This window comes from Leguminivora glycinivorella, chromosome 15, assembly GCF_023078275.1.
Source record: "Leguminivora glycinivorella isolate SPB_JAAS2020 chromosome 15, LegGlyc_1.1, whole genome shotgun sequence".
Lineage (NCBI taxonomy): Eukaryota > Metazoa > Arthropoda > Insecta > Lepidoptera > Tortricidae > Leguminivora > Leguminivora glycinivorella.
Window position 1 is genome coordinate 21,134,923 of NC_062985.1, and position 26,209 is coordinate 21,161,131.

The 26,209-nt window shown below is 40.2% G+C and overlaps 1 protein-coding gene across 1 annotated transcript in view; it reads left to right on the plus strand.

Annotated features, from left to right (window-relative positions):
- The window catches only part of LOC125233739 (importin-11), a 73,820-nt gene that overhangs the window by 3,571 nt on the left and 44,040 nt on the right, over nt 1–26,209 (plus strand). Inside the window, exons 2-10 of the mRNA XM_048139808.1 lie at nt 1,993–2,133; nt 2,638–2,858; nt 4,131–4,290; nt 4,801–5,047; nt 5,876–6,154; nt 13,905–14,086; nt 17,824–18,009; nt 18,847–18,946; nt 20,958–21,166. Coding sequence (XP_047995765.1) covers nt 1,999–2,133; nt 2,638–2,858; nt 4,131–4,290; nt 4,801–5,047; nt 5,876–6,154; nt 13,905–14,086; nt 17,824–18,009; nt 18,847–18,946; nt 20,958–21,166 — 1,719 coding nt within the window. The 5' untranslated portion in view covers nt 1,993–1,998. The remainder of the gene's footprint in view (nt 1–1,992; nt 2,134–2,637; nt 2,859–4,130; nt 4,291–4,800; nt 5,048–5,875; nt 6,155–13,904; nt 14,087–17,823; nt 18,010–18,846; nt 18,947–20,957; nt 21,167–26,209) is intronic.

Consider the following 26,209-nt stretch of genomic DNA (forward strand, 5'->3'; position numbering starts at 1 on the left):
CTTTGGATGATAGCGGTATCACGACATCCTCAAACATGATTGGTGCGATACTTTTTAAATCCATCAACGCAAGCATTCGTGGACTTCCAACTACGATCGCTTGACATTTAGTTGGGTTAACGACGATCCCAAAAGAACGTGACCATGCAGAAAGACGTATTAAATTATTATTTATGATAGAGACTGCATGATCCACAGCTTTAACGTTCGCTTGTGTGTATAACTGTAGATCGTCAGCATAAAGGTGGTACGAGCAGGTAATTTTAGGGGTAATCATATTGATGAAAATTGAAAAAAGAAGAGGTGAAAGAATGCCGCCCTGTGGAACTCCAGCAGAGAGATCACACCAGTCAGAGGTGGTACGGTCAGCACGAACAGATTGTCGGCGATCCTGGAGATACGAAGCAAACCACTGAACTGCCGACGATGACATATTTAAGTGACTAAGGCAGGCCAGCAGAAGGTCATGGTTAACCGCATTAAACGCGTTCGAGAAGTCAACAAGTACTAGCAATGTTAACTGAGAGGCCTCCATACCTTGTCTGACATCTTCGACTACTTTAAGCAGAGCGGTGCAAGTGCTGTGCCCGGGCGAAAACCCGACTGAAAAGGAGACAGAATTTGATTGGAGTAAACATGAGACGACAACTGCTTATGGACGATAGCTTCAACTATCTTGGAAAGAAAGGGAAGAATGGAAATAGGGCGAAAATCTTTTAGAGTAATGGGGTTTGAAATTTTGGGAAGAGGTATGACATAGGCTTTTCGCCATGCTGAAGGAAATACTCCGGTAGTGAGTGAAAAGTTAACAATGTGAGTTATAACAGGGAGGACACAATCCAAGATGCTAACGATCATTAATCTGCTCAAATCGTCATGACCTACTGCGTTTGATTTAACTGATTTTATTACCTTACCTATATCATCGTCAGTGGCTGGAGATAGTGAAAAAGTTACATCAGAAAGATAAGGCAATGTCTTAATGTACTCTAAACTTTTGGCTAATGTAGTTGAATCTAAAGGTAACGTTTTAGCAAAGTGACAATTTATTTTGCACTCTTCAAAGTTCTAATATAATAAAATATATATCACATTATAGGACTTTTTCTACTTGGTCTAACAAAATATGAGAAAATGTCCAAAAGTGGTAACAATTGTACCGGTGAAGGCTCGTTTTCAAAAAATTGGCAAAAATCAATAATAGCAATTTATAATCACTAAGGCATAACAGCAATTTAAGTAAACGTTGCAGATTAATTTAGTACAAAACTTACTTCGATGTGATGTAGATTTTCAAAGAAATTGTCAGTTAATTTTAGGTAATTTCTGAAAAAAATTGAATTCGCCTTAGGCTAGTTTACTCTTTTTCAAAAACTTAAAATAAAAATCTAGTCTGAAATGATTGTGGTATAGGATATACGAATTATAAATTTACCCGTTTTAATATTCAAAATTGTCAAAATTTTACAAATAAGATCGACTGATTCAGCTCTATACGTGCGTTTTTCTAAACGTGCATTAGAGAAAAATTCATAATTAATTTAGTGAGTTAGTTTTCAAAAATCCAGTCTTATAAAAATCAAGATAATAAGATGCTCTAACTGGAACTTGAATTAAATAAATCTATTGGATAACGGAAAGTGTAGTATTTCACCGACTAAAACTATCAATTTTACATTCTTTTGACGTTTTTTTTGAAAGCAGCCTTAAATGGCCATGGAAAGTCAGGGAAAAGTCAGGGAATTTTTTTTGGGTTTAGTAGTGGACACCCTGTTGAACTTAGTAACATAAATATTTATTAAATGTTGCATTTGTTTGATTTTATATTTATTTGATGTTATATTTTGTTTTGTGTCTCATGTCTTGTTTTCAATATGCTATTTTTTTATTCTGTTTATTAATATGTCTGTTACCATATAAGTGTTTTGGTTGTATTACACTGTAAGCGTATATGTGAAATAAATGATATTGAGTTTAGAACATTGTTTGCAGCACACCATGGATCCAAACATCTACGCGCTGGTGCTAGACACCCTCAACCGGGCGACCAGTCAGGACGCGGCGGTGCTCAAGCCAGCCGAGAAGAAGCTGCAAGAATGGGAGATAGAGCCCGGCTTCTATTCGGTCCTTCTGGTAATTATGACCTTATTGATACAAACATCTATGCTGTGGGGACACTGAGCGAGCAAAAAATTATGGGTGCTCATTCTACTCAGAATTGTTAGCATTCTTCATGCCACCATTAAAAAAACTAAAATTGAAACTGAACACTATGGAATGTCTACTAATGTTTACTTGCTATACCTTACCTTTAACAAAAGACCTGTATGTAAACCACTTTATAAAAAAAAGTTGTTCTTTCCTTTTCTCGGTCTTGATCTCTTTTACCCTTTTAACATATCTGTAATGGTGCTCTCACACTGGGCTGTTCTGAATGTTATTTGGGTGTGACAGGGACAGCGTCACAGCGCGCCATCTCTGTCACACCATGTTATATAACATATCAGCCTGTGTGAGGGCACCATAACAGTATTTGCTGTCAACTGTCTTAGGGCATTTGAGAGGTGCATAGCCATAGGGCCCATCCATAAAATAGGAAGCCCTTGTAGCTTTGTAACAATTCCATATTTCTCGCAGGACGTCCTATCCAACCACACAATAAATGTGAACGTCCGCTGGCTCGCCGTCATGTGCTTCAAGAACGGCGTGGACCGCTACTGGCGTCGCAACGCGCCCAACGCTGTCTCCGAACAAGAGAAAGAGAAGCTACGCCTTGGCCTGCTCACTCCTAACATTCTTAGTGAGCCTGTGGCGCAGATAGCTACGCAGCAGGCTGTTCTCATCGCTAAGATCGCCAGGTAACTAACACATCTATAGTTATCAAGAGAAAGAGAAGCTACGCCTTGGCCTGCTCACTCCTAACATTCTTAGTGAGCCTGTGGCGCAGATAGCTACGCAGCAGGCTGTTCTCATCGCTAAGATCGCCAGGTAACTAACACATCTATAGTTATCTATAAGAGAAGAAGCTACGGCTTGGCCTGCTCACTCCTAACATTCTTAGTGAGCCTGTGGAGCAGATAGCTACGCAGCAGGCTGTGCTCATCGCTGAGATCGCCAGGTAACTAACATATATAAGAAATGTACCATTACTGGCGCCGCAACGTGCCCAAGACAATCTCTGAACAAAAAGAAATAGAAGCTACGGCTTGGCCTGCTCACTCCTAACATTCTTAGTAGCTACGCAGCAGGCTGTCCTCATTGCAAAAATCAGGCAAGTATAAACAGACTTACAGTTTTCATGGTTTGGACTCCAAGCAAGGAAAGTAGCTAAGGTTTCCACTGCTCACTCCTAGCATTTTCAGTGAATCTATGACACAGTATTAGAAACGAAAGATTTTCTAGAAGAGAGCATGGTTGCCACTCATCAGTCAAATCGAGGGTGAACAAGGGGCACCTTTTCCATTGTTTGCCACACAGATGTCATATATACCATAGATCAAGCAAACGTATCTACTTAGCGTGTCAAATGAACTCAGTGAAATCCACTGAGTTGTCCGTCTTTACTCGCAGCTTGCAGCTTTCGGGCGTCAATTTTTGTAAGTTGAAGTCAACCAAAACATAAAAAATGCCTCGTTACGTGATATTCAATTGCAACAACACAAAAATTATGAACAATCAAGAGCCTGAGACATATTTAAAATTACAGGCAAGAATCAACTTCAGTACAAAATTTGACACGCTCGGCCCCTATACAAATATATGAATTTGTTTCTTCTATCTAAATTAAGTTCTGTGGTTTGCCACGTCTTCGCCTCGGCTAGTCTGTGGCCATGAGTAAGAGTACATTTAAATATTGGTACCAAATTTCAGCGTTCTAGTGCTAACGGTTACTGAGATTATCCGCGGCCGGCCGGACGGACGGACGGACAGACAGACAGACAGGGCGAAAATATAAGGGTTCCTAGTTGACTACGGAACCCTAAAAAAATTACGTAAATATTCGATTTTATTTTATTGTGTTTCTACAAATAACTACTTTATAAGACTGACCATCAGTGCTCAAGAAATATACCTATGAAAATGTTTCAATCTTTCACTCATGGAAATCTGACATAAACATTTGTTATCAGGTTGGACTGCCCGATGCACTGGCCTAACTTGGTCCCCGACCTGCTTGGAGCGCTGAAGGCTCCGCAGCCGCTTGTCCAGCACCGGTCCCTGCTTATCTTCCACCACATTGTCAAAGCTCTGGCTTCAAAGAGGCTAGCCGGGGATCGCAGGACTTTCCAGGTATGTGCTATCCTGTAGTCATCGTCCTTGCGTTATCCCGGCATTTGCCACGGCTCATGGGAGCCTGGGGCCCGCTGTGACAACTAAACCCAAGATTTGGCGACTGCCATCTGACCTTTCAACCCGAAGGGTAACTAGGCCTTATTGGAATTAGTCCAGTTTCCTCACTATGTTTTTCTTCACCGAAATGTGACGGATATATTTAATATATAGATAGTTATATAAATAGGAAACATCCATGACTCAGGAACAAATATCTGCGCTCATGACCTTCCCTTCTGGTATTAAGTTCGCCTTTTGTACATATTTAACTGTGCAATAAAGTTTAAATAAATAAATAAATCTCTCAAATAAATGCCCTTATTGGGATTCGAACCCAGGACCGCGGCTTAGCAGGCAGGGTCACTACCCGCTAAGCCAGACCGGTCGAACAAATGGAAATCCTTGAGCTCTGCCTACACGTCTGGCAAACAAGTGTGAGTGTATGTAATATGAATTTTATTTTCCCAGGACCTCACAAACACCGTCTACTCCTTCATCCTAAGCCTCTGGCACGAGAACACGGAGCTGTTCCTCCGACACATCCAAGAGGGCGCCACCACCGAGCTGATCACCGAGCACCTGGAGAAGGCTCTCCTCTGTCTTCGCATACTTAGGAAGCTGACAGTCTTTGGGTTCAAGAAGGCCCATGAGAGTCAGGACGCTGTGGCTTTCCTGAATGTGGTGTTTGACCGGGCAAAGTCCAGCTTAGAATGCAGTAAGTATCAATGGCGGCTGGCGAAAATTTCTGCTAGGCAACACTGAGCAAAAAGAAACCTACCTTAACATTAGGTACTTTATTAGTAATAATAATCAATTTTAGGCAAGCCAGTGGAAATCGGCTTACATGGACCAGCCACTGCTGGTAAAGTATAGTGCTCAATTTTAATGAGAGATAAATGTATCGTCTGGATAGCGCTGCTCTGTCTTCGCATCCTCAGGAAGCTGACAATCTTTGGGTTCAAGAAGGCCCACGAGAGTCAGATTGCTGCAACTTTCCCGAATGTGTTTAACCAGGCTGCAAGTAGCTTGGAATGCAGTAAGCATGGTTAAATTTCCAAGAATCCCTTGTAAGTATATCTGCGGGCGTAGCACGCTAGTTGGATAAACTTTGTCACATTGGTCCGTCCCTATCGCACTTACAAACAGTGCAAAAGGACGGCATGATATTATATCGCGACCGTGCTTGTCTGCCAGGTTCCTTAGCACAATTTTCTAGATAGATATGCAGAGTGCTTCAATGTCTCTAAATTTTACGAAAGCTGACAGATTGTTAACATGCACATGATCAGTGAATATAAAGAATTAGCATTTACACAGCGAGATACGTGCTATATAAACGTGCCTCGGCCGAAGGAGCTCGCGCGTTTTGCTCGGTCGAGGAACTTGCCTCGACGGAGGCACATCTACATTGGACGTTTGCCACGCGAGCACATTGCCTCGCGAGCTGCCTTGCTGTGTGGACCCGGCTATTGCATTGTCTGCACTTCTGCAGCCCATCAACATTCCATTACCAAATTTTTCAAGTGCCCACCCCTCTTTCCAGGAAAACTGCTCAAAGGCCGCGGCATCTATCCCCTAGAACTCTGCGAGAAGTTCATCATCCACCTCACCAAAGTCGCCTTAGGAGTCCTAGGGGTCCACCCGTTCTCCTACGTGCCCCTGATCCGGCCATCGCTGGAGTTCGCCATATACTACTGCTTCACGGAGCAGGGCATGACCTTCGTGTACGAGCGGTTCAACATACAGTGCCTGAACATCGTGAAGGGGATCCTGCAGTGCGTCGAGTTCAAGCCGCCGAAGGGCGACCAGGTGAAGGAGCCGTGTAAGTGCAATCATTTTAAATTGTGTCGCTTAACTTCAAAGCTGGGTAAATCCATTCTGTTTCTTCAATATGCAGATGACCTTGTTCTTTATGCGTCGGCAAAATCTGTAGAGACAGCTTCTTCAAGACTGAATATGGGCCTTAGCTACTTAAAAGATTGGCTGGAAGAGCATGGCCTGTCTTTATCACCTTCCAAGAGCTGTGTAGTAGGCTTGTGCCGTTTCGTTCGTTGATCGGAGCGCTCCGATCTCGTTCAATCGCTCCCACGAACTAGTTCGCTCTTTTAGGTCTTTTGCTCATTTAGTTCAGCCAGACGGCGACCACTGCGGTCAGAAAGATCAGAACGAATGGGACCGAATAGTGTCAAAATGATACGAATAGTCTACAGATAGAAACTTTCCGGGCCGAAAGGTTGTAAGTAACCGAAGTTTAATATGAAAACTTGACTTTTTTTTGTTGCTCTGCTAAGTAGCTCTCGCTCTCGGTCGGCGCAGTCACACATTCGTTCTCGATCCAAACCGCTCGCGCTCGCCGATCCTATACTGAACTAAATGAGCAAAGACAGATTCACAGACCACGGAAAGATTCAGTTCATTTCGGTCATTGATGGGATTTTATTCCTAACAGTTCATAGTTCGTGAACGACACAAGCCTACTGTGTAGTGACCTTCAGTCGCAGAAGGACAATGCCCATTGTGGATATCGTTATGTTGACGAAGTCATTCCCAATTATGAGTCAACCAAATTCCTAGGCATCATCTTGGACCGCAAAATGTCAGGAGAACCACACCTTAAACATATAAGAGACAAATGTGAGAAAGGGGTGAACGTTCTGCGAGCACTATCAGGAGTTTGGTGGGGTTCCCATCCTTATTGTCAAAAACTGCTCTACAATGCTATAATTAATAATCAAACGAACTTACCTGTGAAGTTTGATTACAATTATACGAGTATCCAAATCCGAGACAACAAATATTATTTACTATGCAGCACACGGAATCGTACCGTCCAAGTCACACATTTCAGAGATATAAAAAATATAAAAAACAAGTTCTCGCCATGCGTACCTACTACCTTCAACATAGCCCAGCGCCTTGCGGCGTATACCCATCATTATTTTAGAGTAGATCTTTTTGTGTCGTGAAATCATTTTATTGTTATTTTCGGGGATGGGGGGCGGGACTTTGTTGTCTCGGATTTGGATACTCGTATAATTGTAATCAAACTTCACAGGTAAGTTCGTTTGATTATTAATTATACTTCCTATCCAAATCCGAGACAACAAATATTATTTACTATGCAGATGTTCAGAGCCTTGCATGTCAAAACAAATACTGAATGCGAAAATAAAATAAAATATGGACATCAAAATATGATATAGTGTTAAGTTTCATATGAGTACCTACTTAATGGTATTAAGTATCTGATATCAGGTCATCAAGCAAATTAAAAATTATTTCTATTATTTAAAGTTAAGTTATTCCTATTATTTTATATATAACCTATTGAAAATGTTATAATTATATTAAGCTTTAACTTATGAATGTTTTTGATATTCCCTGGTTATGGTAACACTGAATATTTTGCAACTTCTAAGGTCTTAGAACGGCACTTTTTGGCTTTTAATGAAATGTTTTTAAATGAGTATTAATTACGTTTTAAAGTCAAGGTCATTATAGTTTCATCAGTTTTCATTTAAGGTTTTTCCGATGTACAAGAAATCTCATGTTGTAGAATTATGCGTAGCAACAAATTCCCTTTTGTGCATTGGCAATGCGAGCAATAAGCATACGCAGTTAAAATGTTTTATTTAGTGTTGATGTATTGAGAAATAAATATCTTAAACCATATTTATATTGCAAGGTGAATTAAAAGTCAAATTCAATTACTATGCAATTAAAAAGTAAGTCCATACAATGCCTTAGTATACCACTTTCTAAATATTGTTTTAAAACGTCATATCACTTTGTTCATATAACATAAGTAACCTGGTAAGTATTATATTAATTTATATAGATGCCAACAAAAATGGCTCCTATACTTAAAAAGGAAGAAGTAAACTTAGCTAGTTACTAGTTTAATACTTAAACAAGTATTATGTAATTATTGCCGATGTTTTGAGGACAAACTATACAACATTCAATTTTAACATCTGATTGTAAAGTTGTAAAGAAGGCAAATGAGCAGACAGATCGCTGTCACCCATGAACACTAAAAACCTGAAGCATTAGAAGTTTTTAAAGGTGTGTTTGTCCGGTAATCCTTCAGAAGACAGTTCTGCTTATTCCACACTTGCCAGTTTTCTTTATTAATTAATTGAGGGAGTAACAAACAACAAACATACATACTAATAAAATAAAATAACGTTACAGTAAAGCTGTACTATGTATTGTCATACAAAACTACAATTAACAAGAAAGGAAATAGGTAGTTGTGTTATACAATCAACTATCATAACTATTTAAACTTTCTAGTTATTAAGCGAGACAGTATGTCAATCAGGGATTTCAAATTTTAAATATTAATTTCATTGGAAACTTTATTTTCTAATTGGATTTATTAATCTAGCTGTTCACGACTGCAATAACTCTGCATAACTGCACAACTATATTGTGTGTATTAGTTTCCATCGGCGATTTTACGCCCTGGGTATATAGGCCTAGGTAATGTGCACCACCCACGAGTCAGCCCCTGATTTCCGTACCACAATTCCCCTATAGTTTAGAGCTCTAAATATTGTATTAGATTTCTCTTTCAATCGAGGTATGTTAATTAAAGTGTAGGATGTAGGTAGTTAATGCGTACGTGGCAACGTACAGGTATAGTCGTTGCTCGCCTGAAAGGGATTTATTGCGCCTTGATTATTTATTTTCATCATTATAACTATTATAACAGCGAGTAATTAATGATGACACGTAAGCATTGTAAAGTGATTTGTGTAGGTATAGGTCATAGAGCTATGACTGAAGGGTTAATACGACTTATATTTTATTATTTTAGTGTATTCATGATGCTCATATTGTATAGCAACATTATATTGTATGTCTTGTCAGAGCAATAGTATTAGCAATTTTTAGGAAAATAAGATTTACATTTTTGTTTACTGTTCAATCATTGGTTCATTGGTTCAATCTTTAGACGAAAGTGTTCTTATATTCTTTCTGTATAATGTGCGTTAAGTAGGTAGGTACCTACATAAGTTATATAACAATACTAATAAATTTGATTAACAAGTCTCGAGATAATGTAAATCTCATTAACATTAACACTTTTAAAGCGGAGTAATGTTACTATCTTTAATTTGTGAGAGACCAAGGAGCGGAGCGGCCGAAGAATAAACAGATTGAATACAGCGAGGAGCGAAGCAATCGAAGAACGTTGGAGTTGCGAGCGAAGAACGAAGTGACCGATGAACGTAGCGACAGAAGCGTGAATCCACCGTAGCGTAAACCGATTGAAAAAACACAGTGGACAATGCACTGTGAGACCGGAATTCTCAATGTAGTTGGAACGAAAGAAGAGCTCCTGAGACAATTTGTGGAGAAAATATAGTAATTTTAAGGTTGACTTGATGTGCATATAGCTAGAACGCTATAAATACAATGTTCTCTATAAAATGTATCTATAAAAGTGGAGCCATCGATACAATTTTGAAGCAAAGATATTATATTAATGTTTATTTTATTTATTTCCTAATAAAGTGGAGCCCACAAAGTTTCAACAGTCAGAGAGCGGAGATCTTGACTTCATTCGTGGAGAATTACATAGTAAGTTTAATTTAAAATGATAACATTTTGTTTTAATTTCTTGTGTTTTATATGTATAATTATGGTTAGTATTTAAATTTATTATTATTGTTTGACTAAGTTGTTTAAGATTATTTTAATTCCTTATTTATTGTATTATTATTTTTGTATTTTGACATGTTTTGTTTATGACATTAAAGGTTTTGAATTGAATTGAATGGATAGCCTATCACTGTTAAAATGTGCCACAAACAGCTACTACGCCTTAAGCGGAGCCTTCGATACAACTTGTGAACAAAGATAGCAACGTTACTGTTAAAGTAGGGCACATATAGCTACAACGCATTTGGCGAAGCCTTCGACACAATTTGTAGAGAAAAGTAGCCACGCCACTATTAAAGTGGGACACATATAGCTACAACGCATTTAGCGGAGCCCTCGACACAATTCATGGAGAAAAATAGCCACGACACTGTTAAAGTGGGGCACATAGCCACGACACTGTTAAAGTGGAGCACATATAGCTACAACGCATTTAGCGGAGCCCTCGACACAATTTGTGGAGAAAAATAGCCACGACACTGTTAAAGTGGGGCACATATAGCTACAACGCATTTAGCGGAGCACTCGACACAATTTGTGGAGAAAAAATAGCCACGCCACTATTAAAGTGGGGCACATATGGCTACAACGCATTTAGCGGAGCCCTCGACACAATTCGTGGAGAAAAAATAGTCACGCTACTAATAAAGAAGGGCATTTTACTGTAGGTTAAAATATAATGTTGCATGCCATTTGTGGCTAAAGATGTATTGCTACTCAAAAATAATAATGTACCACCTAATGTATACCATGTTTATCGCAAAAAAGTAATTTATTCAATTCATTCACAAATGGCTACAACGCATTTAGCTGAGCCCTCGACACAATTTGTGGAGAAAAATAGCCACGCCACTATTAAAATTTGGTACATATAGTTACAACGCATTTAGCGGAGCTCTCTCGACACATATTTTAAGTGGGATACAGGTACCCAACATTGTAATCTCAATTTTCATCACTCATCAGGGTTTTATTTCTTTTCTACCCGATACTCAACCAATCATCCTTGACGCTATTATACTATCGGAGTACTATTTCAAGACATGCTTACAATATTTATTATTGACACAAAGTAAATCTTTATTTACAATAATTTAAGCTCTTATAATTATAATCTCTAATATTTTAACAATGTCAAACAATATCTAATGTTCTAATGTCTTTATCTTTATTTCTTTATGATTTAATTGCTGGACACAGACACATGTCATCCAAATAGTAGGTAATTACTTACAAAAAGAGACTTGCTCACATAGGGTACTTCTCTTCACACAAAACTGATAGAAAAAATTTGGATGTGACCATGATGCCGAGCTAGAAACCCGTAATGTTCGCATAAATCCTTTCGTCGACATCGAAGTACGGCCCGTACTATATACAACAGCAAGCAACAGGCAACACTGTCAACACATTTGTAATCCCTATTACCACGGCATAAAGTCTAACGATAATCAGTTAAAGGTGTTGCTGTTTGTGCCATGGATTCGGTATTAGTTAAGGCGCCTTAGGTAGGATCGTGCAAGCGCGTCCTGTTTAAATGCATCAGTTACTGACTTACTGGCAATGTGCAGTCGGTCATTATATTTATTAATACATTATTGAATGAATCAACAGAAAAAATATAGTTTAATTATTGGTTCCAGTCATTGTAAATATTGCTACAACTATTGCTCGTTTGACTTATAAATATTGTTGAATGTTGTTACAATTTACATAACGATGCGTTTTTCTTTTAAACTTTTTATAAGAGGCGCTTTATCACCAACCAGAAAAAATATGTTTATAGATCACACATCAGACATGTTGTTATTGTTGTTAACGTATCATATACTGTTTTATACGCCTACGATATATACGAGTAAAATCATATTCGTAAACATTGAAGTCAGAGATCACATCAATTGTCAGTAGGTAGTTTAATAGTTACATATTACTGTAAGTAATCTGTAATTTAGGTATTACTTATGCACATATACTAGTAATAAGGTAATACTACATCGTATTACTTTCCTACTGTAACTTAAGTATTCATACCGAAAGCCTTTTGTTTGAAAAAGAAGGTAGTCGTAGAAAATCCTATCGTATGACCAAATATGACCGCAAATAAGTTTAGTATTTCGTTAACTTCTTAGTTCTAATTATCAATAGGCAAGTGAGGCAAGCTACTTAAATGATAGTACAATTGTTAATGTGTAAAATCACATTAGCTCGTAGCTACGATCGTATGAAAAACGAAACTACACTCGCCGATAACTAGACTAAACTCGCCGGTACTATACGGCGGTCGGCAGTTGTTCAAATATGGTTTGAATTATATAATCACCATTTAGCACACTCTATAGTGTGCTAAAAGGTGAATGGTGAGTAGGTGTCAAATCACTTACCGAACTTCATAAATTCACAACATTTACACTTTTAGAGGAACACTTATTTTGGCGAAATTACGTGTGACTCGGACGACACAAAAACATGTAATGATGGGTATACGCCGCAAGGCGCTGGGCTATGTTGAAGGTAGTAGGTACGCATGGCGAGAACTTGTTTTTTATATTTTTTATATCTCTGAAATGTGTGACTTGGACGGTACGATTCCGTGTGCTGCATAGTAAATAATATTTGTTGTCTCGGATTTGGATAGGAAGTATAATACGCAGCCACATGGACTACGGTTCATTCATTCTAGAACCATGTAATAAGAAACCCCTGGAAAAGTTAGATCTTATACAGGCTAAATGCCTAAGAATCATACTTGGTGCTATGAAGTCAACTGCAAAGAACGCCATGCAGGTAGAATGTGTCGAGCCCCCGCTTGCACTATGTAGGCAGTATCTTGCCGATAGGTTCCTCATAAGGGCTCTTTCCAACTCCAATCATCTGCTGATCCCTCGCTTGCGGTCTCTTGCTTTAACGGTCACTGAAAACCCATATTGGATGCATAAGCCATTCCCTAACATGATAATAAGTTTTTCCAAAATAAATAATTTAAACCCTGTTATAATGTACAGCTCAGGAACAAACCCCATTTATGAATCAAAATTTGAAACTTTAATTTTCTCCCTTCATATCATTTTGGATTTGGGAATATACAAGGATGACCCAGGAGTGGAGAGTAAATTCAACTGCAAATAAAGGCTTTGTTAAGAAAATGTGACACAAAGGGATTAAAAATTATTCTTGCGTGGATCCCCATGCAGCCATTGTGGTATTGACGGTAATGAATCTGCAGACTCATGGGAAAAGAAAGCTATTGAGTTAGGTTCACCAGGCTAGAACAGTATATATAGTTCTGACCTCCTTTGCAATGCTCAAACTTATTTAGTCACCACATGCCAAAACGTTGGAATTCTTCCAGACTGGTGGTAGGAAAACATTATGGGCGCATTCAACAAAAGATTACTCGTAAGCCATGGTTTTTCAAATTTCGTATCCAGCCTAAATGGGTTACCTCAACAATATGTCGGTTGCGCCTAGGACCAGTTGGTACGCCTGTGTTCCTTGCTAAGATACATGTCCGGGATACTTCATTGTGCGAATGTGGGTTAGACGAAGGCACGGTGGATCACATTTTCTTTTCTTGTTCCAGATTCAATTACTCTTTGTATGACGTTTTACCTGTTACTGTTCCGCGACCTGTTAACTTCTATACACTTCTCGCTCTTATGGACCCTCCTTTAACGGCAATTCTAATTAAATATACCGGGTGCCCGGTAATTAATGGACAACCTTTTAACCACCAATAGGGTACCTTATACTGGTCCAGAAAATCGACATTAAGGTTTAGTAAAAGTCGCCTGGTTTTCGAGATTTTCACACTTTTTAAAATTCGCTCAGTGCTTACTGTGGAGCTCAGTCAATCTGTTTAAAAATGTCCTGTAATATTTATTTATTTATCATTGTTCCAGTGACCCTACAAGCCCACCAAATCAAGACGGAAGTACTCGACACAGCCACCGTCTGCCACATGTGTCAAGTTCTCGTGTCCCGATACTTCCTACTGTCTGCTGACGACTTGGCTCTGTGGGACGCGGAGCCAGAGAGCTTCGCCACTGACGAGGCGGGCGAGAGCTGGAAATATAGCCTGAGGGTACGTACTTGTGTTTAAAAGCTTACTGAGTAGCTACACAGAACGAGGCAATTTCATCGGCAACCTGCCTCGTCCGAGGCATGTTTACATATCAAGTTTGCTACGCGAGGAATTTGCCTCGCGATGTGCCTCGCTCTGTGTGGATCGGGCTAAGCAAGGTGGTTCTCGATACGGCTATATATACGGTGACCACAATTTGCCATATGTGTCAAGTATTGCTTGGATCGGACACAGCCACTGTCTGCCACATGTGTCAAGTTCACGTGTCCCGATACTTCCTACTGTCTGCCGACGACTTGGCTCTATGGGACGCGGAGCCAGAGAGCTTCGCCACTGACGAGGCGGGCGAGAGCTGGAAATATAGCCTGAGGGTACGTACTTGTGTTTAAAAGCTTACTGAGTAGCTACACAGAACGAGGCAATTTCATCGGCAATCTGCCTCGTCCGAGGCATGTTTACATAGCACGTTTGCCGCGTGAGGAAATTGCCTTTCTCTGTGTAGACCTAAGTATTCAAGGTGGTTCTCGATACGGCTGTAGTTTACAATATGTGTCAAGTATTGCTTAGATTGGATACAGCCGATACTCGACACAGCCACCGTCTGCCACATGTGTCAAGTTCTCGTGTCCCGATACTTCCTACTGTCTGCCGACGACCTGGCTCTGTGGGACGCGGAGCCAGAGAGCTTCGCCACTGACGAGGCGGGCGAGAGCTGGAAATATAGCCTGAGGGTACGTACTTGTGTTTAAAAGCTTACTGAGTAGCTACACAGAACGAGGCAATTTCATCGGCAACCTGCCTCGTCCGAGGCATGTCTACATATCAAGTTTGCCACGCGAGGAATTTGCCTCGCGATGTGCCTCGCTCTGTGTGGATCAGGCTAAGCAAGGTGCAGGTCCTCGATACGGCTATATATACTGTGACTATAATTTGCCATATGTGTCAAGTATTGCTTGGATTGGATACAGCCACTGTCCGTCATATGTGTCAAGTTCTCGTGTCCCGATACTTCCTACTGTCCGCCGACGACTTGGCTCTGTGGGACGCGGAGCCAGAGAGCTTCGCCACTGACGAGGCGGGCGAGAGTTGGAAATATAGCCTGAGGGTACGTACATGTGTTTAAAAGCTTACTGAGTAGCTACTCAGAACGAGGCAATTTCAACGGCCACCTGCCTCGTCCGAGGCATGTCTACATATCAAGTTTGCCACGCGAGGAATTTGCCTCGTGATGTGCCTCGCTCTGTGTGGATCGGGCTAAGCAAGGTGGTTCTCGATACGGCTATGTATACTGTGACTATAATTTGCCATATGTGTCTGACGTATTGCTTGGATCGGACACAGCCACTGTCTGCCACATGTGTCAAGTTCTCGTGTCCCGATACTTCCTACTGTCTGCCGACGATCTGGCTCTGTGGGACGCGGATAGGGTTGTCAGACGGTCGGGATTTGACGGGATTCTTCCGATTTATGTCATGTTGTCCCGACTCCCGACAAAATGAAAAATTTTCCGAGATTTTACTTTGCAAAAACAAACAATAATCGAAACGTCGCTGCCACAGCGCTTAGAAATATCAAGAAATGTTTTATGAAAATTTTCACTTAGGCCCATATTACATTATCACATATCTTTGATTATAGGTCTGTATGCCTCTCTTTTTCTTTAACATGAAGAAATTACACGGCATGTTGTCTATGATCATATTTCTATTATCGGCCTTAAGCTAAATACATTGGTGGTCATTATCAATTTAATCACATTTACTATTACATTTTTATTATGAAAACGCGTGGTTCGAGTTGGAAAAATAACTTATTTGATTTTATTTCTTTCTCGACAAAAGTCCCAAAATCCCGATAAAATGTCCTTATGTCCCGATTTTCGCGCCATTTGATCTGGCAATCCTAGACGCGGAGCCAGAGAGCTTCGCCACTGACGAGGCGGGCGAGAGCTGGAAATATAGCCTGAGGGTACGTACTTGTGTTTAAAAGCTTACTGAGTAGCTACACAGAACGAGGCAATTTCATCGGCAACTTGCCTCGTCCGAGGCATGTCTACATATCAAGTTTGCCACGCGAGGAATTTGCCTCGCGATGTGCCTCGCTCTGTGTGGATCGGGCTAAGCAAGGTGGTTATCGATACGGCTATATAATATACTGTGACTATACTTTGCAGTATGTGTCAATACTTGACACATACGGCAAAGTTTGGATTGGATACAGCCACTGTCTGTCATATGTGTCAAGTTCTCGTGTCCCGATACTTCCTACTGTCTGCCGACGACTTGGCTCTATGGGACGCGGAGCCAGAGAGCTTCGCCACTGACGAGGCGGGCGAGAGCTGGAAATATAGCCTGAGGTACTTGTGTTTAAAAGCTTACTGAGTAGCTACACAGAACGAGGCAATTTCATCGGCAACCTGCCTCGTCCGAGGCATGTTTACATAGCACGTTTGCCGCATGAGGAAATTGCCTTTGTGTAAATCCGGCTAATCAAGCGGTTTTCGGTATGACTATGCCTATAGTTTGTTGAAAGCTGAAAATACAGTCTGAGGGTACGTACGTACTTGTGTTTACTTGCTTACTGAGTCCGAGTCCACACAGAGCGAGGCACGTCGCAAGGCAATTTTCCCGCGCGGCAAACTTGCTGTGTGTGTACGTGCCTCGAATGCCTGCCTGTTCGAATTCAAATAATCTAAATGTACCTAATTCCACTTTCATTTCTTTGTTTATTTGTTCTTTATTATGACATTTATGACGTACCAAGTCCCACATACTCGTATTGTTAATTTTTTTTTGTTTTTTTTTTAAATTGTTTTAATGATGACGTCACATAACCTATATTAGTCGGGATGACGTGAACGATACCTCACATGTTCAAATCGGTTAAGGCATTCCTAACTTATCACACACTTATGAACACAATAGCCACTCTTTTTTCTTTGGGCAATCGTGTAATATCCACAAAATTAAAATTTAGAAAAACCCCGGGCCCCGGACCGCAACATAATGGACCGATTTTCATGAAACATGGCTCCCGCACTTCCGACTAATTCAGCTTTCAAACAAAAAAAACTAAATCTAAATCGGTTCATCCGTTCGGGAGCTACGATGCCATAGACAGACACACACACAAATAGACAGACACGTTAAACTTATAACACCCCGTCGTTTTTGCGTCGGGGGCTAAAAACTGACATGAATAGAATAGAATAGAATATTTTTTTTTTATTCGTAAGCACTTAACAACGACGATAACAATATAATATACACAAAAATTAACGACACACAAACAAGTAACCATACACACAAAGGCTAACAGACAAAAGTGCCACGAAATGGTCTCATCTCAGCATGTTGCTGGCGACTTCCAGCGCTGGTCTTCCGATGAGGCCATTCGGTGAAAACAATCACGACAGGTAACAATTTATGAATACAACACTAATAAAAATAAAAAATAGCAAAAAAGAAAGTATGCAAAAGACAACAAAGATTTATAACAGACATTACATTATTACACAATATTATCGGGTCGGACTCGTCATAGCTGTACATTAAAATATGACTACATCTAGCGCCATCCGGCCATTACGGGAACTAAAATGACATAACAAAAAGCACGAGTACAAGGACAAACAAAAATTGGCAATGTAAACTTAAATTATTAATTATTATTAATAATTTAAGTTTGCATTGCCAATTATATATTAACATGAATTGTAACACAACTTTTGTTCACAGCCATGCACAGAAGCGGTCTTCATGGAGCTGTTCCACGAGTTCCGCGACACGCTAGCCCCCGAGCTGGTGCGTCTACTGGCCGGGTTACAACACACGCCGCCTGACGCCAACGACCTCGACGCCATCTTGAAAAAGGACGCCATTTACAACGCCGTCGGACTTGCCGCCTTCGACCTGTACGATGAGGTATGATTAGAGCCCTCAATATTCTTTGCAGTTATTATTTTTTGCAGTTTTCTACGAAGAATTTTTTTTCTTTGCTTGCCCGGTTATGAAATCGAGGAAAAAAAAATCTCATTTCATAACCGGGTAAACAAAGAAGAATAAAAATTCTTCGTAGGTAACTGCAGAAGATAATGGTTTACTACGAAGAAATAAAAAATCCTCTTTCATAAGTCCCCAGTTAGCTAAGAAGAATTATTTTTCCTCATAAAAAACCAGTTATCAAAATTGGTTATCTACGAGGAACAAGGGTCAATATTATCAGAATAAGTTGTAAATTAGCCGGGCTTCTAAACAAGATGACTGACGCCAACGACCTGGACGCCATCTTGAAAAAGGTCGCCATTTATAACGCCGTGGGACTGGCCGCTTTAGACCTGTACGATGAGGTATGGTTAAGAACACTACGTTACGTCGCCACCGCGCCGCCTCCGCACCTCCGCGCTATGTAGGCACACGAGACGCGTAACGGCTCGGTCACGACATTGGTCTAAGCGCGAGAGCGGTGAGCGGCGGCTATACATTGGAGCGAGACACAGCGATGGGACTTTTCATTCGCACGTATGGCTGCCGCTCACCGCTGTCGCGCTTATACCAATGTCGTGGCCGGGCCGTACAGCCCGCCGCCGAGCCGCCACCGCGCCGCATAAAGCGGAATAGCGGCGGCGGTGCACAGGCGGTACCGTGTACTCGCGCCCTTACAATTTATTTGGACAATCGTTCCATGTACGACTTCGGGTTTATTTATAAATAAAATTTGAGTAACTAAATATTATGACCAAATACTATGTTTGTCGGCAGGTGGACTTTGATGAATGGTTCACGAACGTGTTGAGTCAGGAGCTGAAAATAAAAGATGACAACTACAGAATAATCAGAAGAAGAGTTTGTCAATTAATAGGTATGTACAATATATTTATAAAATGTGTTTGTGTTCTTTTAAATAGGAAATATTAACGTTTTAGTAAAAATTGTATGATAGCCACATTTTATTGCGATTTGGGTGGATTAACTATTTCTTTACATTTTTATTGGGCGTTATCGTTTTAAACGCGACACGCCTTCAACATCCCGGCCCACACATGGGAAGAGCTTGCCGAGGACAGGGACAAATGGCGCAAACTGGTGTTCGGCGGACGCAAAATCCACGACAATGCTTGGCTTGTGACACTCGCAAGTAGATACGTGTTCGCCGAGTGTACTGTACACTTCACCTGCCCGAGTTGTGGTCGTGTTTGTCGCTCCCGTATTGGCTTACATAGCCATGAAAAACGCTGTCGCCCCAGTTGACACTGCTTGTATAGTCTGTTATAGACTTTGAGGCCAATGGTGATGACGATTGTTCTCTGGGCTTTATTATTCAAGTTTTCAGCATTGTTAGCATAGGAATATCGGACTTATGGGTCCTGGCGGTGTAGCATAACGGTTTCCCCAAACCTATCGACGAATCGCAGTGCCCTTCACTCGGCTCCATAAAATTAAAAAATCATTCATGGGTAATTGTGTAAGACATCACTGAACTGTCTTTTAATCGATTTAAACATTATGTAAAGCGTATACTGATCTCTAAAGCCTACTATAGCACACAAGACTACATGAATGATGAAACACTGTGGGATACAAGTATTGCTGAAAACAATGAATTATATAGGTTATTAATGATGATATTGATAATTCAATGTATTTTTATACAATATATTTTTTTGACATTTAGAATTTATTCTAGAAGTTTTTAGACTAGTATTTTTTTTATACAATTTAGATTGATATAATTTTATTAATTCAATGTAATTTTAAAACAATATTGTTTATTGCACCAATAAATTGCTCTGATATTCAGAATAAGATGAAAATTGTACATTGTTGACAATTTAAAAGTGCTTATTGTAAGCCTATTTGAATAAAGAATATTTTGATTGATTGATTGATTGATAAATCGCTCGTTAGTATGAAGACGCTTACGCGACTAACGAGCTATTGTTGGTCGGCGAAACTTGATGCCGCGTCCATAGTTTTGGAGGGTAGACCCTAATTTGCGTTCTTACAAGTTGATACTTGAATTCTCGCTGGATATGTGTATTGTGTAGGTACTCGCGCGCGAAAAGGCAAGTTGTGCCTTACCGTCTGATTGATTCGTCCGAATGATTTTGTGCGACGTCGTATTTGAATGAAAGTTTATTCACAAGAATATATGGTGCATTACAGTAGATGTTATAAAGTGTTTACATTGGAGATCCTTAATATGCTCTGCCACAGGGCATGTGAAAATTTCCAGGTTCACTACATGTTAAAGCTATGTATGTGAATATTAATTGCGTACATGCAATGTCTTCCTTACAAACTAAGAATATTAGGCTAAAAACACCGAATGCTTAGTGCTATATAATAAATGTTGAAAGGCATGCATGTTATCGTTACAATTATATTAAATCATAAATTTATACTTAGTATTGAATGTCAAAGGATGTAAATTTCAAATGTTACCAACTAAAACTTATAATTAAAATATTCGTCAATCGTGTAGAAGCATGCATTACATAATATGTTTTTAAACTTGTTCTTAAACTCGGCATCGGAAAGTGTCTTAATAGCGGCGGGAATGTGATTGAAAATTCTTATACACATATAGTATGCACTTTTTTTTCTTATTTTTAGCTTACATGGTGGTACTGCCATTTGGTATTGTCTGAGTGCTCTATTCATCAAGTTATTAAATGGTGGAAACAGTTCTAAATTTTGTTTTACAAATACAGCTGCCTCACATATGTACAGACTTGGAAGGGTAAGGAGTTATCTCTTCGATTTTTGCCGTAAATCGTTCGTACGCAATTTTTTTGAGCTATAAATGCTCGATCCACTTCCACCGAGTTACCCAATCCCAATTTGTGCAATCTAACCCGTGTACCACTCAGGTCAGTGGTGCGGCGTGCGCGCGTCGCCCTCCCTCCGCCCCGCCATGTACTCGGCGCTGCTGCAGCCGCTCGCGCGCCGCACGGAAGACGCAGCCGTCAAGCTCGCCGCCGCGGAGTCGCTGCGGGCCACCATAGACGACTTCAACTTTGACGTGGCACAGTTTGCGCCCTTCGCGTCGCACGTGTTGGCTGCGCTCTATGAATTGCTGGTATGTATGACCATAGGTTAAATGTATCGCTTAGCTTCAAACTTGGGTAAATGCATTCTGCTATAAGGTTGACAATTTTTCAGATCATAATATATGTTTTTATATAATCAACTTTAAAGCAGAATGGATTTACCCAGGCTTGAAGTTAAGCGACCCAAATATGAAAAAAAAAAAACCGGTCAAGTGCGAGTCGGACTCGCTCACCGAGGGTTCCGTACAAACTTTCAACAGTTGAATCATCAAAATGTTACGAGGGGTGATCCAAAAGTAATGATAATCAGTATGAAAGACACATAAAATGTTTAATAAAATAATTTATTTTTCTACGTAATCTCCTTCCAAGTCTACACACTTGGACCATCGTTTCTCCAGACTACGAATTCCTTTAAAAAAAAAATCTTTTCTTGACCCTCCAAAAATGCCTCCACAGCGGCCATTACCTCGCCATCATTCAAAAATTTGTTGCCTCTAAGATCTTCCTTCAGCCGTGGAAAGAGATAAAAGTCGCTGGGGGCTAGGTCTGGCGAATATGGGGGTGTTCCAGCAATTCGAACCCTGAATCACGGATGGCAGCCATCGCAACACCGGCCTTGTGGGGCGGTGCGTTGTCCTGGTGAAACAGGATGCCAGCTCGAAGTTTACCCCGCCGCTTTTCTTTGATTGCCTCTCTCAATCTGCGTATTTGGTCAGCGTAGTAGGAGCCCGTAATAGTGGTTCCCTTTTCCAGGTATTCGATCATTATGACTCCCTCAGCATCCCAAAACACTGAAGCCATGACCTTACCAGCGGAGCTTGCTACCTTGAATTTCTTCGGTGTAGGGGACGACGCTCGCTTCCAGGTCATGGATTGCTGTTTGGTCTCAGGATCGAAATGATGGATCCAAGACTCGTCCATGGTTACAAACCGACGCAAAAATGTTTCGGGATCAGTTTGAAATTTTTTTTCAAACTTCAAACTTCAAACTTCAAAATTTTTTTATTGCCACAATAACTTACTAAACTAATACATATTTGTACTTAACTAAACTTATGAACTAACTAATAATAAGCTTATAATATTGTGAAGCAATAAGGTCTCAGTCTCAGCATGTGCTGGGCAGAGAGCTCAGCGCTGGTTTTCAGACAGAGCCTTTAAATGTGTGTCGGTCCCAAACAAACAAGTTTACATTTTTGATGGTGCTTATCTATACATATAGGTGCTATATACATATGCTAGGTACCACAAATATAACGATAGGTAGTAAAGATAAGGTAAAGTAAAAAACAAAAATAAACTAACAATAATTAAAGTGCCAGTAACCTAACGGAAGATGAATAAAGAAAAAAAACAAAACAACAAAACAAAACAAAGTGCCGGTAAATATATATGCGTGAGTGTGACTATGTGTGTGTGTGAGTGTGACTATGTGTGTGTGTGTGTGTGTGTGTGTGTGTGTGTGTGTGTGTGTGTGTGTGTGTGTGTGTGTGTGTGTGTGTGTGTGTGTGTGTGTGTGTGTTTGCATGTTGGTATATGTGTGTTAGAAAAACTGATAGTGCTGTTCGGGCAGCTTAAAATTTGCTCTGTATGTCTAAAAGGTGTTTTTGGACTAAGCGCTTATACTTGGCAAAAGCCATGGGTTCCCGCAAGGGTGGCGGAAGATCGTTCCATACCTTTGCTGCAGCAAATTTGAAGCTCCCTCTAAAGAAAGCCGTTTTGTGTTTGGGTGTCACTAACTTGGTGCATCGCCTTAGCGACCTGGTCCGTGTGTCGTTAACCCATTTTAGCTTCTCAAATAGATAGCGGGGCTTCTCATACTCTAATATTTTTCGAACTGCACAGGCCAGGTGCATTGATCTCCTATTTGTCATATTTAATTTGGATTTTTCGTTTAGGTAGGGTGTAATATGCGCTCGCCTGGGAATGTCGTAGCAGAAGCGAGTACACGCATTTTGAACGCGTTGTATATATTTTTTTGTCTCTGCTAGTAGCCTGGGTCCATATACGGTGTCCGCGTAGTTAAAAGGTGACAGTATTAATGACTCTACGAGGATCTCCCTAACTTTTTCTGAGAGGTATTTTCGGATTCTGTAGAGTATTTTTAATCTGTAGAAGGCATTTCTCACTTTGATATTCGTATGTTCAATATATCTCAATTGTCCATCCATGATTATCCCTAGGTTTTTAGCTTTGTCTACTTGCGAGACCGGCTCCTTCTCTATCAATATTCTGGGATTATTTTCCTTTATTTTGGAACACTGCCATTTGCTTCCTAGTATCATGTATTGTGACTTAGCTGGGTTTAGGATAAGATTATTTTTATTTGACCATTTCGCTACTGCTTCTAAGTCTGCGTTGATTCTTTTAACAGCAGTTTCAAGCTCGTTCGGCGCAAAGGAGTAGTACAGCTGGGTATCATCGGCGTATAGGTGCGCATCGCAATGTTCAATGTTCTTTACTAAATCTGCTGTGTAAAGAATGAAAAGCAGCGGACTCAAGATAGAGCCCTGTGGTGTACCTCGAGTGATTTCTAGGGTCTGTGACTTCTGTATTTCGCCCTGGTCTGTCTCCATTTCAACATACTGCTTTCGGTGTGTAAGAAAACTGGAGAACCATTTGCATGAGGCCTGCGAAACTCCGTAATGTGCCATTTTAGAAAGCAGCAATGTCGGATTGAGGCAATCAAAGGCACGCGAGAAGTCCAAAAGTACTAAGATGGATCCCATTCCCTTGTCGGATGCGTCAATAATATCATCTGTGACCTTCGCTATTGCCGTTGCCGTTCCATGTTTGCTGCGGAAGCCCGATTGTGTACATGGTAGTATGTTACTATCCTCCAGATACTTAGACAGTTGCTCACTTACTATTTTTTCCAAAACCTTTGATAGTACTGGCAGGATACTAATCGGTCTGAGATCTTTGTATTCTTCGGTCTTGTTAGTTTTTGGTATTGCCTTGACCTTGGCTATTTTCCAGGCTTGTGGGTAAGTGTTGCCTGCTATTGACGCGTTGATGATATGCGTTATAACCGGTAGGGTGACATCTAGTGTTAGGCGAATCATTTCAATAGTCATGCCGTCATGGCCACTTGCGTTTGTAGTAATTGACGCGATTATTTTTGAAACTTGAGTCTCTGTGCAGCCGGTTATGTTGAACACCTGACCATCATTTTTTTCTTTCCTTCATAATAAGCCAGCATTTCGCAATCGGTATTAGAATTGCCTGGTACGGCTAAGAAAAAGTTATTAATGCTGTCAGGGTTTTGTAGGTGTTGTGGGATTGAGGGTTTATCATTGTCACCTAGACTTGCTGAGCTTCGAAGATGTTTCCACATTTGTTTTGGATAAGATCTGTTTTTATTTACGTAAAATGTGAAGTATGCCGCTTTTTCGCGCTCTAAAGCTCCTGTTGTGTAATTACGTAGTTCCTTGTAGTATTGCTGGTGCGAATCTTTCTTGGTTTGACGTGCTTTTTTCAATGCATTGTCACGTAATTGCATCATGCTTTTTATGTTGTCTGTTATCCACGGATGGCTCCTGCAATCAACGCGAAGTTTTTTTACAGGGGCATGTCTATCAAATAAAATTGTTAGGAATTGGTTGAAACGGGTCACTTTACTGTCTATATCCGTACTCTGTAAGACTTCTTGCCACGGTATTCGTTCCAGATCTATTTTGAATTTTACCATGTCCATTTTCCCCAAAAGTCTTTTGTAGATATATTTAGGTAATTTTTTGGGTTTAGGAATTAGTAAATCTACTAAAATCAATGCGTGGTCGCTAATCTGTGGGTTGTGTAATACCTGTATTGATTTACATAGGTGAGGGCTATCCGTAATGACAAGATCTAATAATGACGAACATTCTGCTGTGATTCTAGTCGGTTGGTTCACTAGCTGCGCCAGGCTTCTTTGAGTAAAGAATGTATGTAACTTTTTTGTGTTAGACCTGTCTTGTATTTGTACATCTATGTTAAAATCAGTTAGTAGAAAAACCGAGTTACAAGTAGCAAACATGTCTAAAGTCTCATTGAGTGCCTCTATGGCACTATCAATAGATACGGACTCCGGTCTGTATGCTGTTCCTATAGCGAAAAGATTTTTCAAGATTAGACTTCGAAATCTCACAACGTATTTTCTTTTGTTCAGCCGTTAACATTCTAGGCACCCAACGAGCGGAGACTTTTTTCATATGTAATTCATCAGTTAAGATTCTTTGAATGCTGCCATACGAGATGCCTGTGAGCTCAACTAGATGCCTGATAGTCATCCTTCTATCTGTTAAAACGAGATCATTAATTTTTTTTACGTTTTCTCCAGTAAGGGCGACAGATGGACGGCCTTCGCGGTGTTCATCTTGAGTGGATGTTCTTCCCAAGTTAAACTCCTTTGACCAGCGTGCCACTGTAGAATACGGCGGAGCGGACTCCCCCAGTGTTCCCACTAATTCAGCGTATATATCTTTAGTACACATTTTTTTCAAACAGAAGTATTTAATAACCGCTCTCACCTCAGTTTTCTCCATTTTTGCGATATTGTTCCGACTGCTCGTGAAAAAACAAATGCAACTCTCTGACAGATACATATTTTTTATTTTTATTTTTTTTTATTTACTAAGGAGTCTTTGTGGACAGTAACGGCATACCTATTTATTTTAATCCGATGCAAAAAGTATTCAGTTATCATTACTTTTGGATCACCCCTCGTATTCATAGAACTCTACAGATTTGACTAAATCCCTCAAGACTCAATTTCCCACATAACAAGTAATATTTTAATATACAATTTTATTGTTAGACAACGTCCAAATAAAATCATGACTATTCGACTTCAATAGTTTACGACTTACGACATGTCGTCAGGAGCGTTCCTGAACCGACCTCATTATATCAGGAAAAACGCGATGTAGGAAATGAGCGTTCAACGTGTACGCTGTAGCGACATCTATCGGCAAATTGAGTAAACTAATGCGCGCGAGCTAGTATGGAAGATGATTTTTATAGAATAATTGTTTATTGCGTGAACCGATTTTAACCATTTTGCCTCTATTTGAAAGCAGGTAATTTCA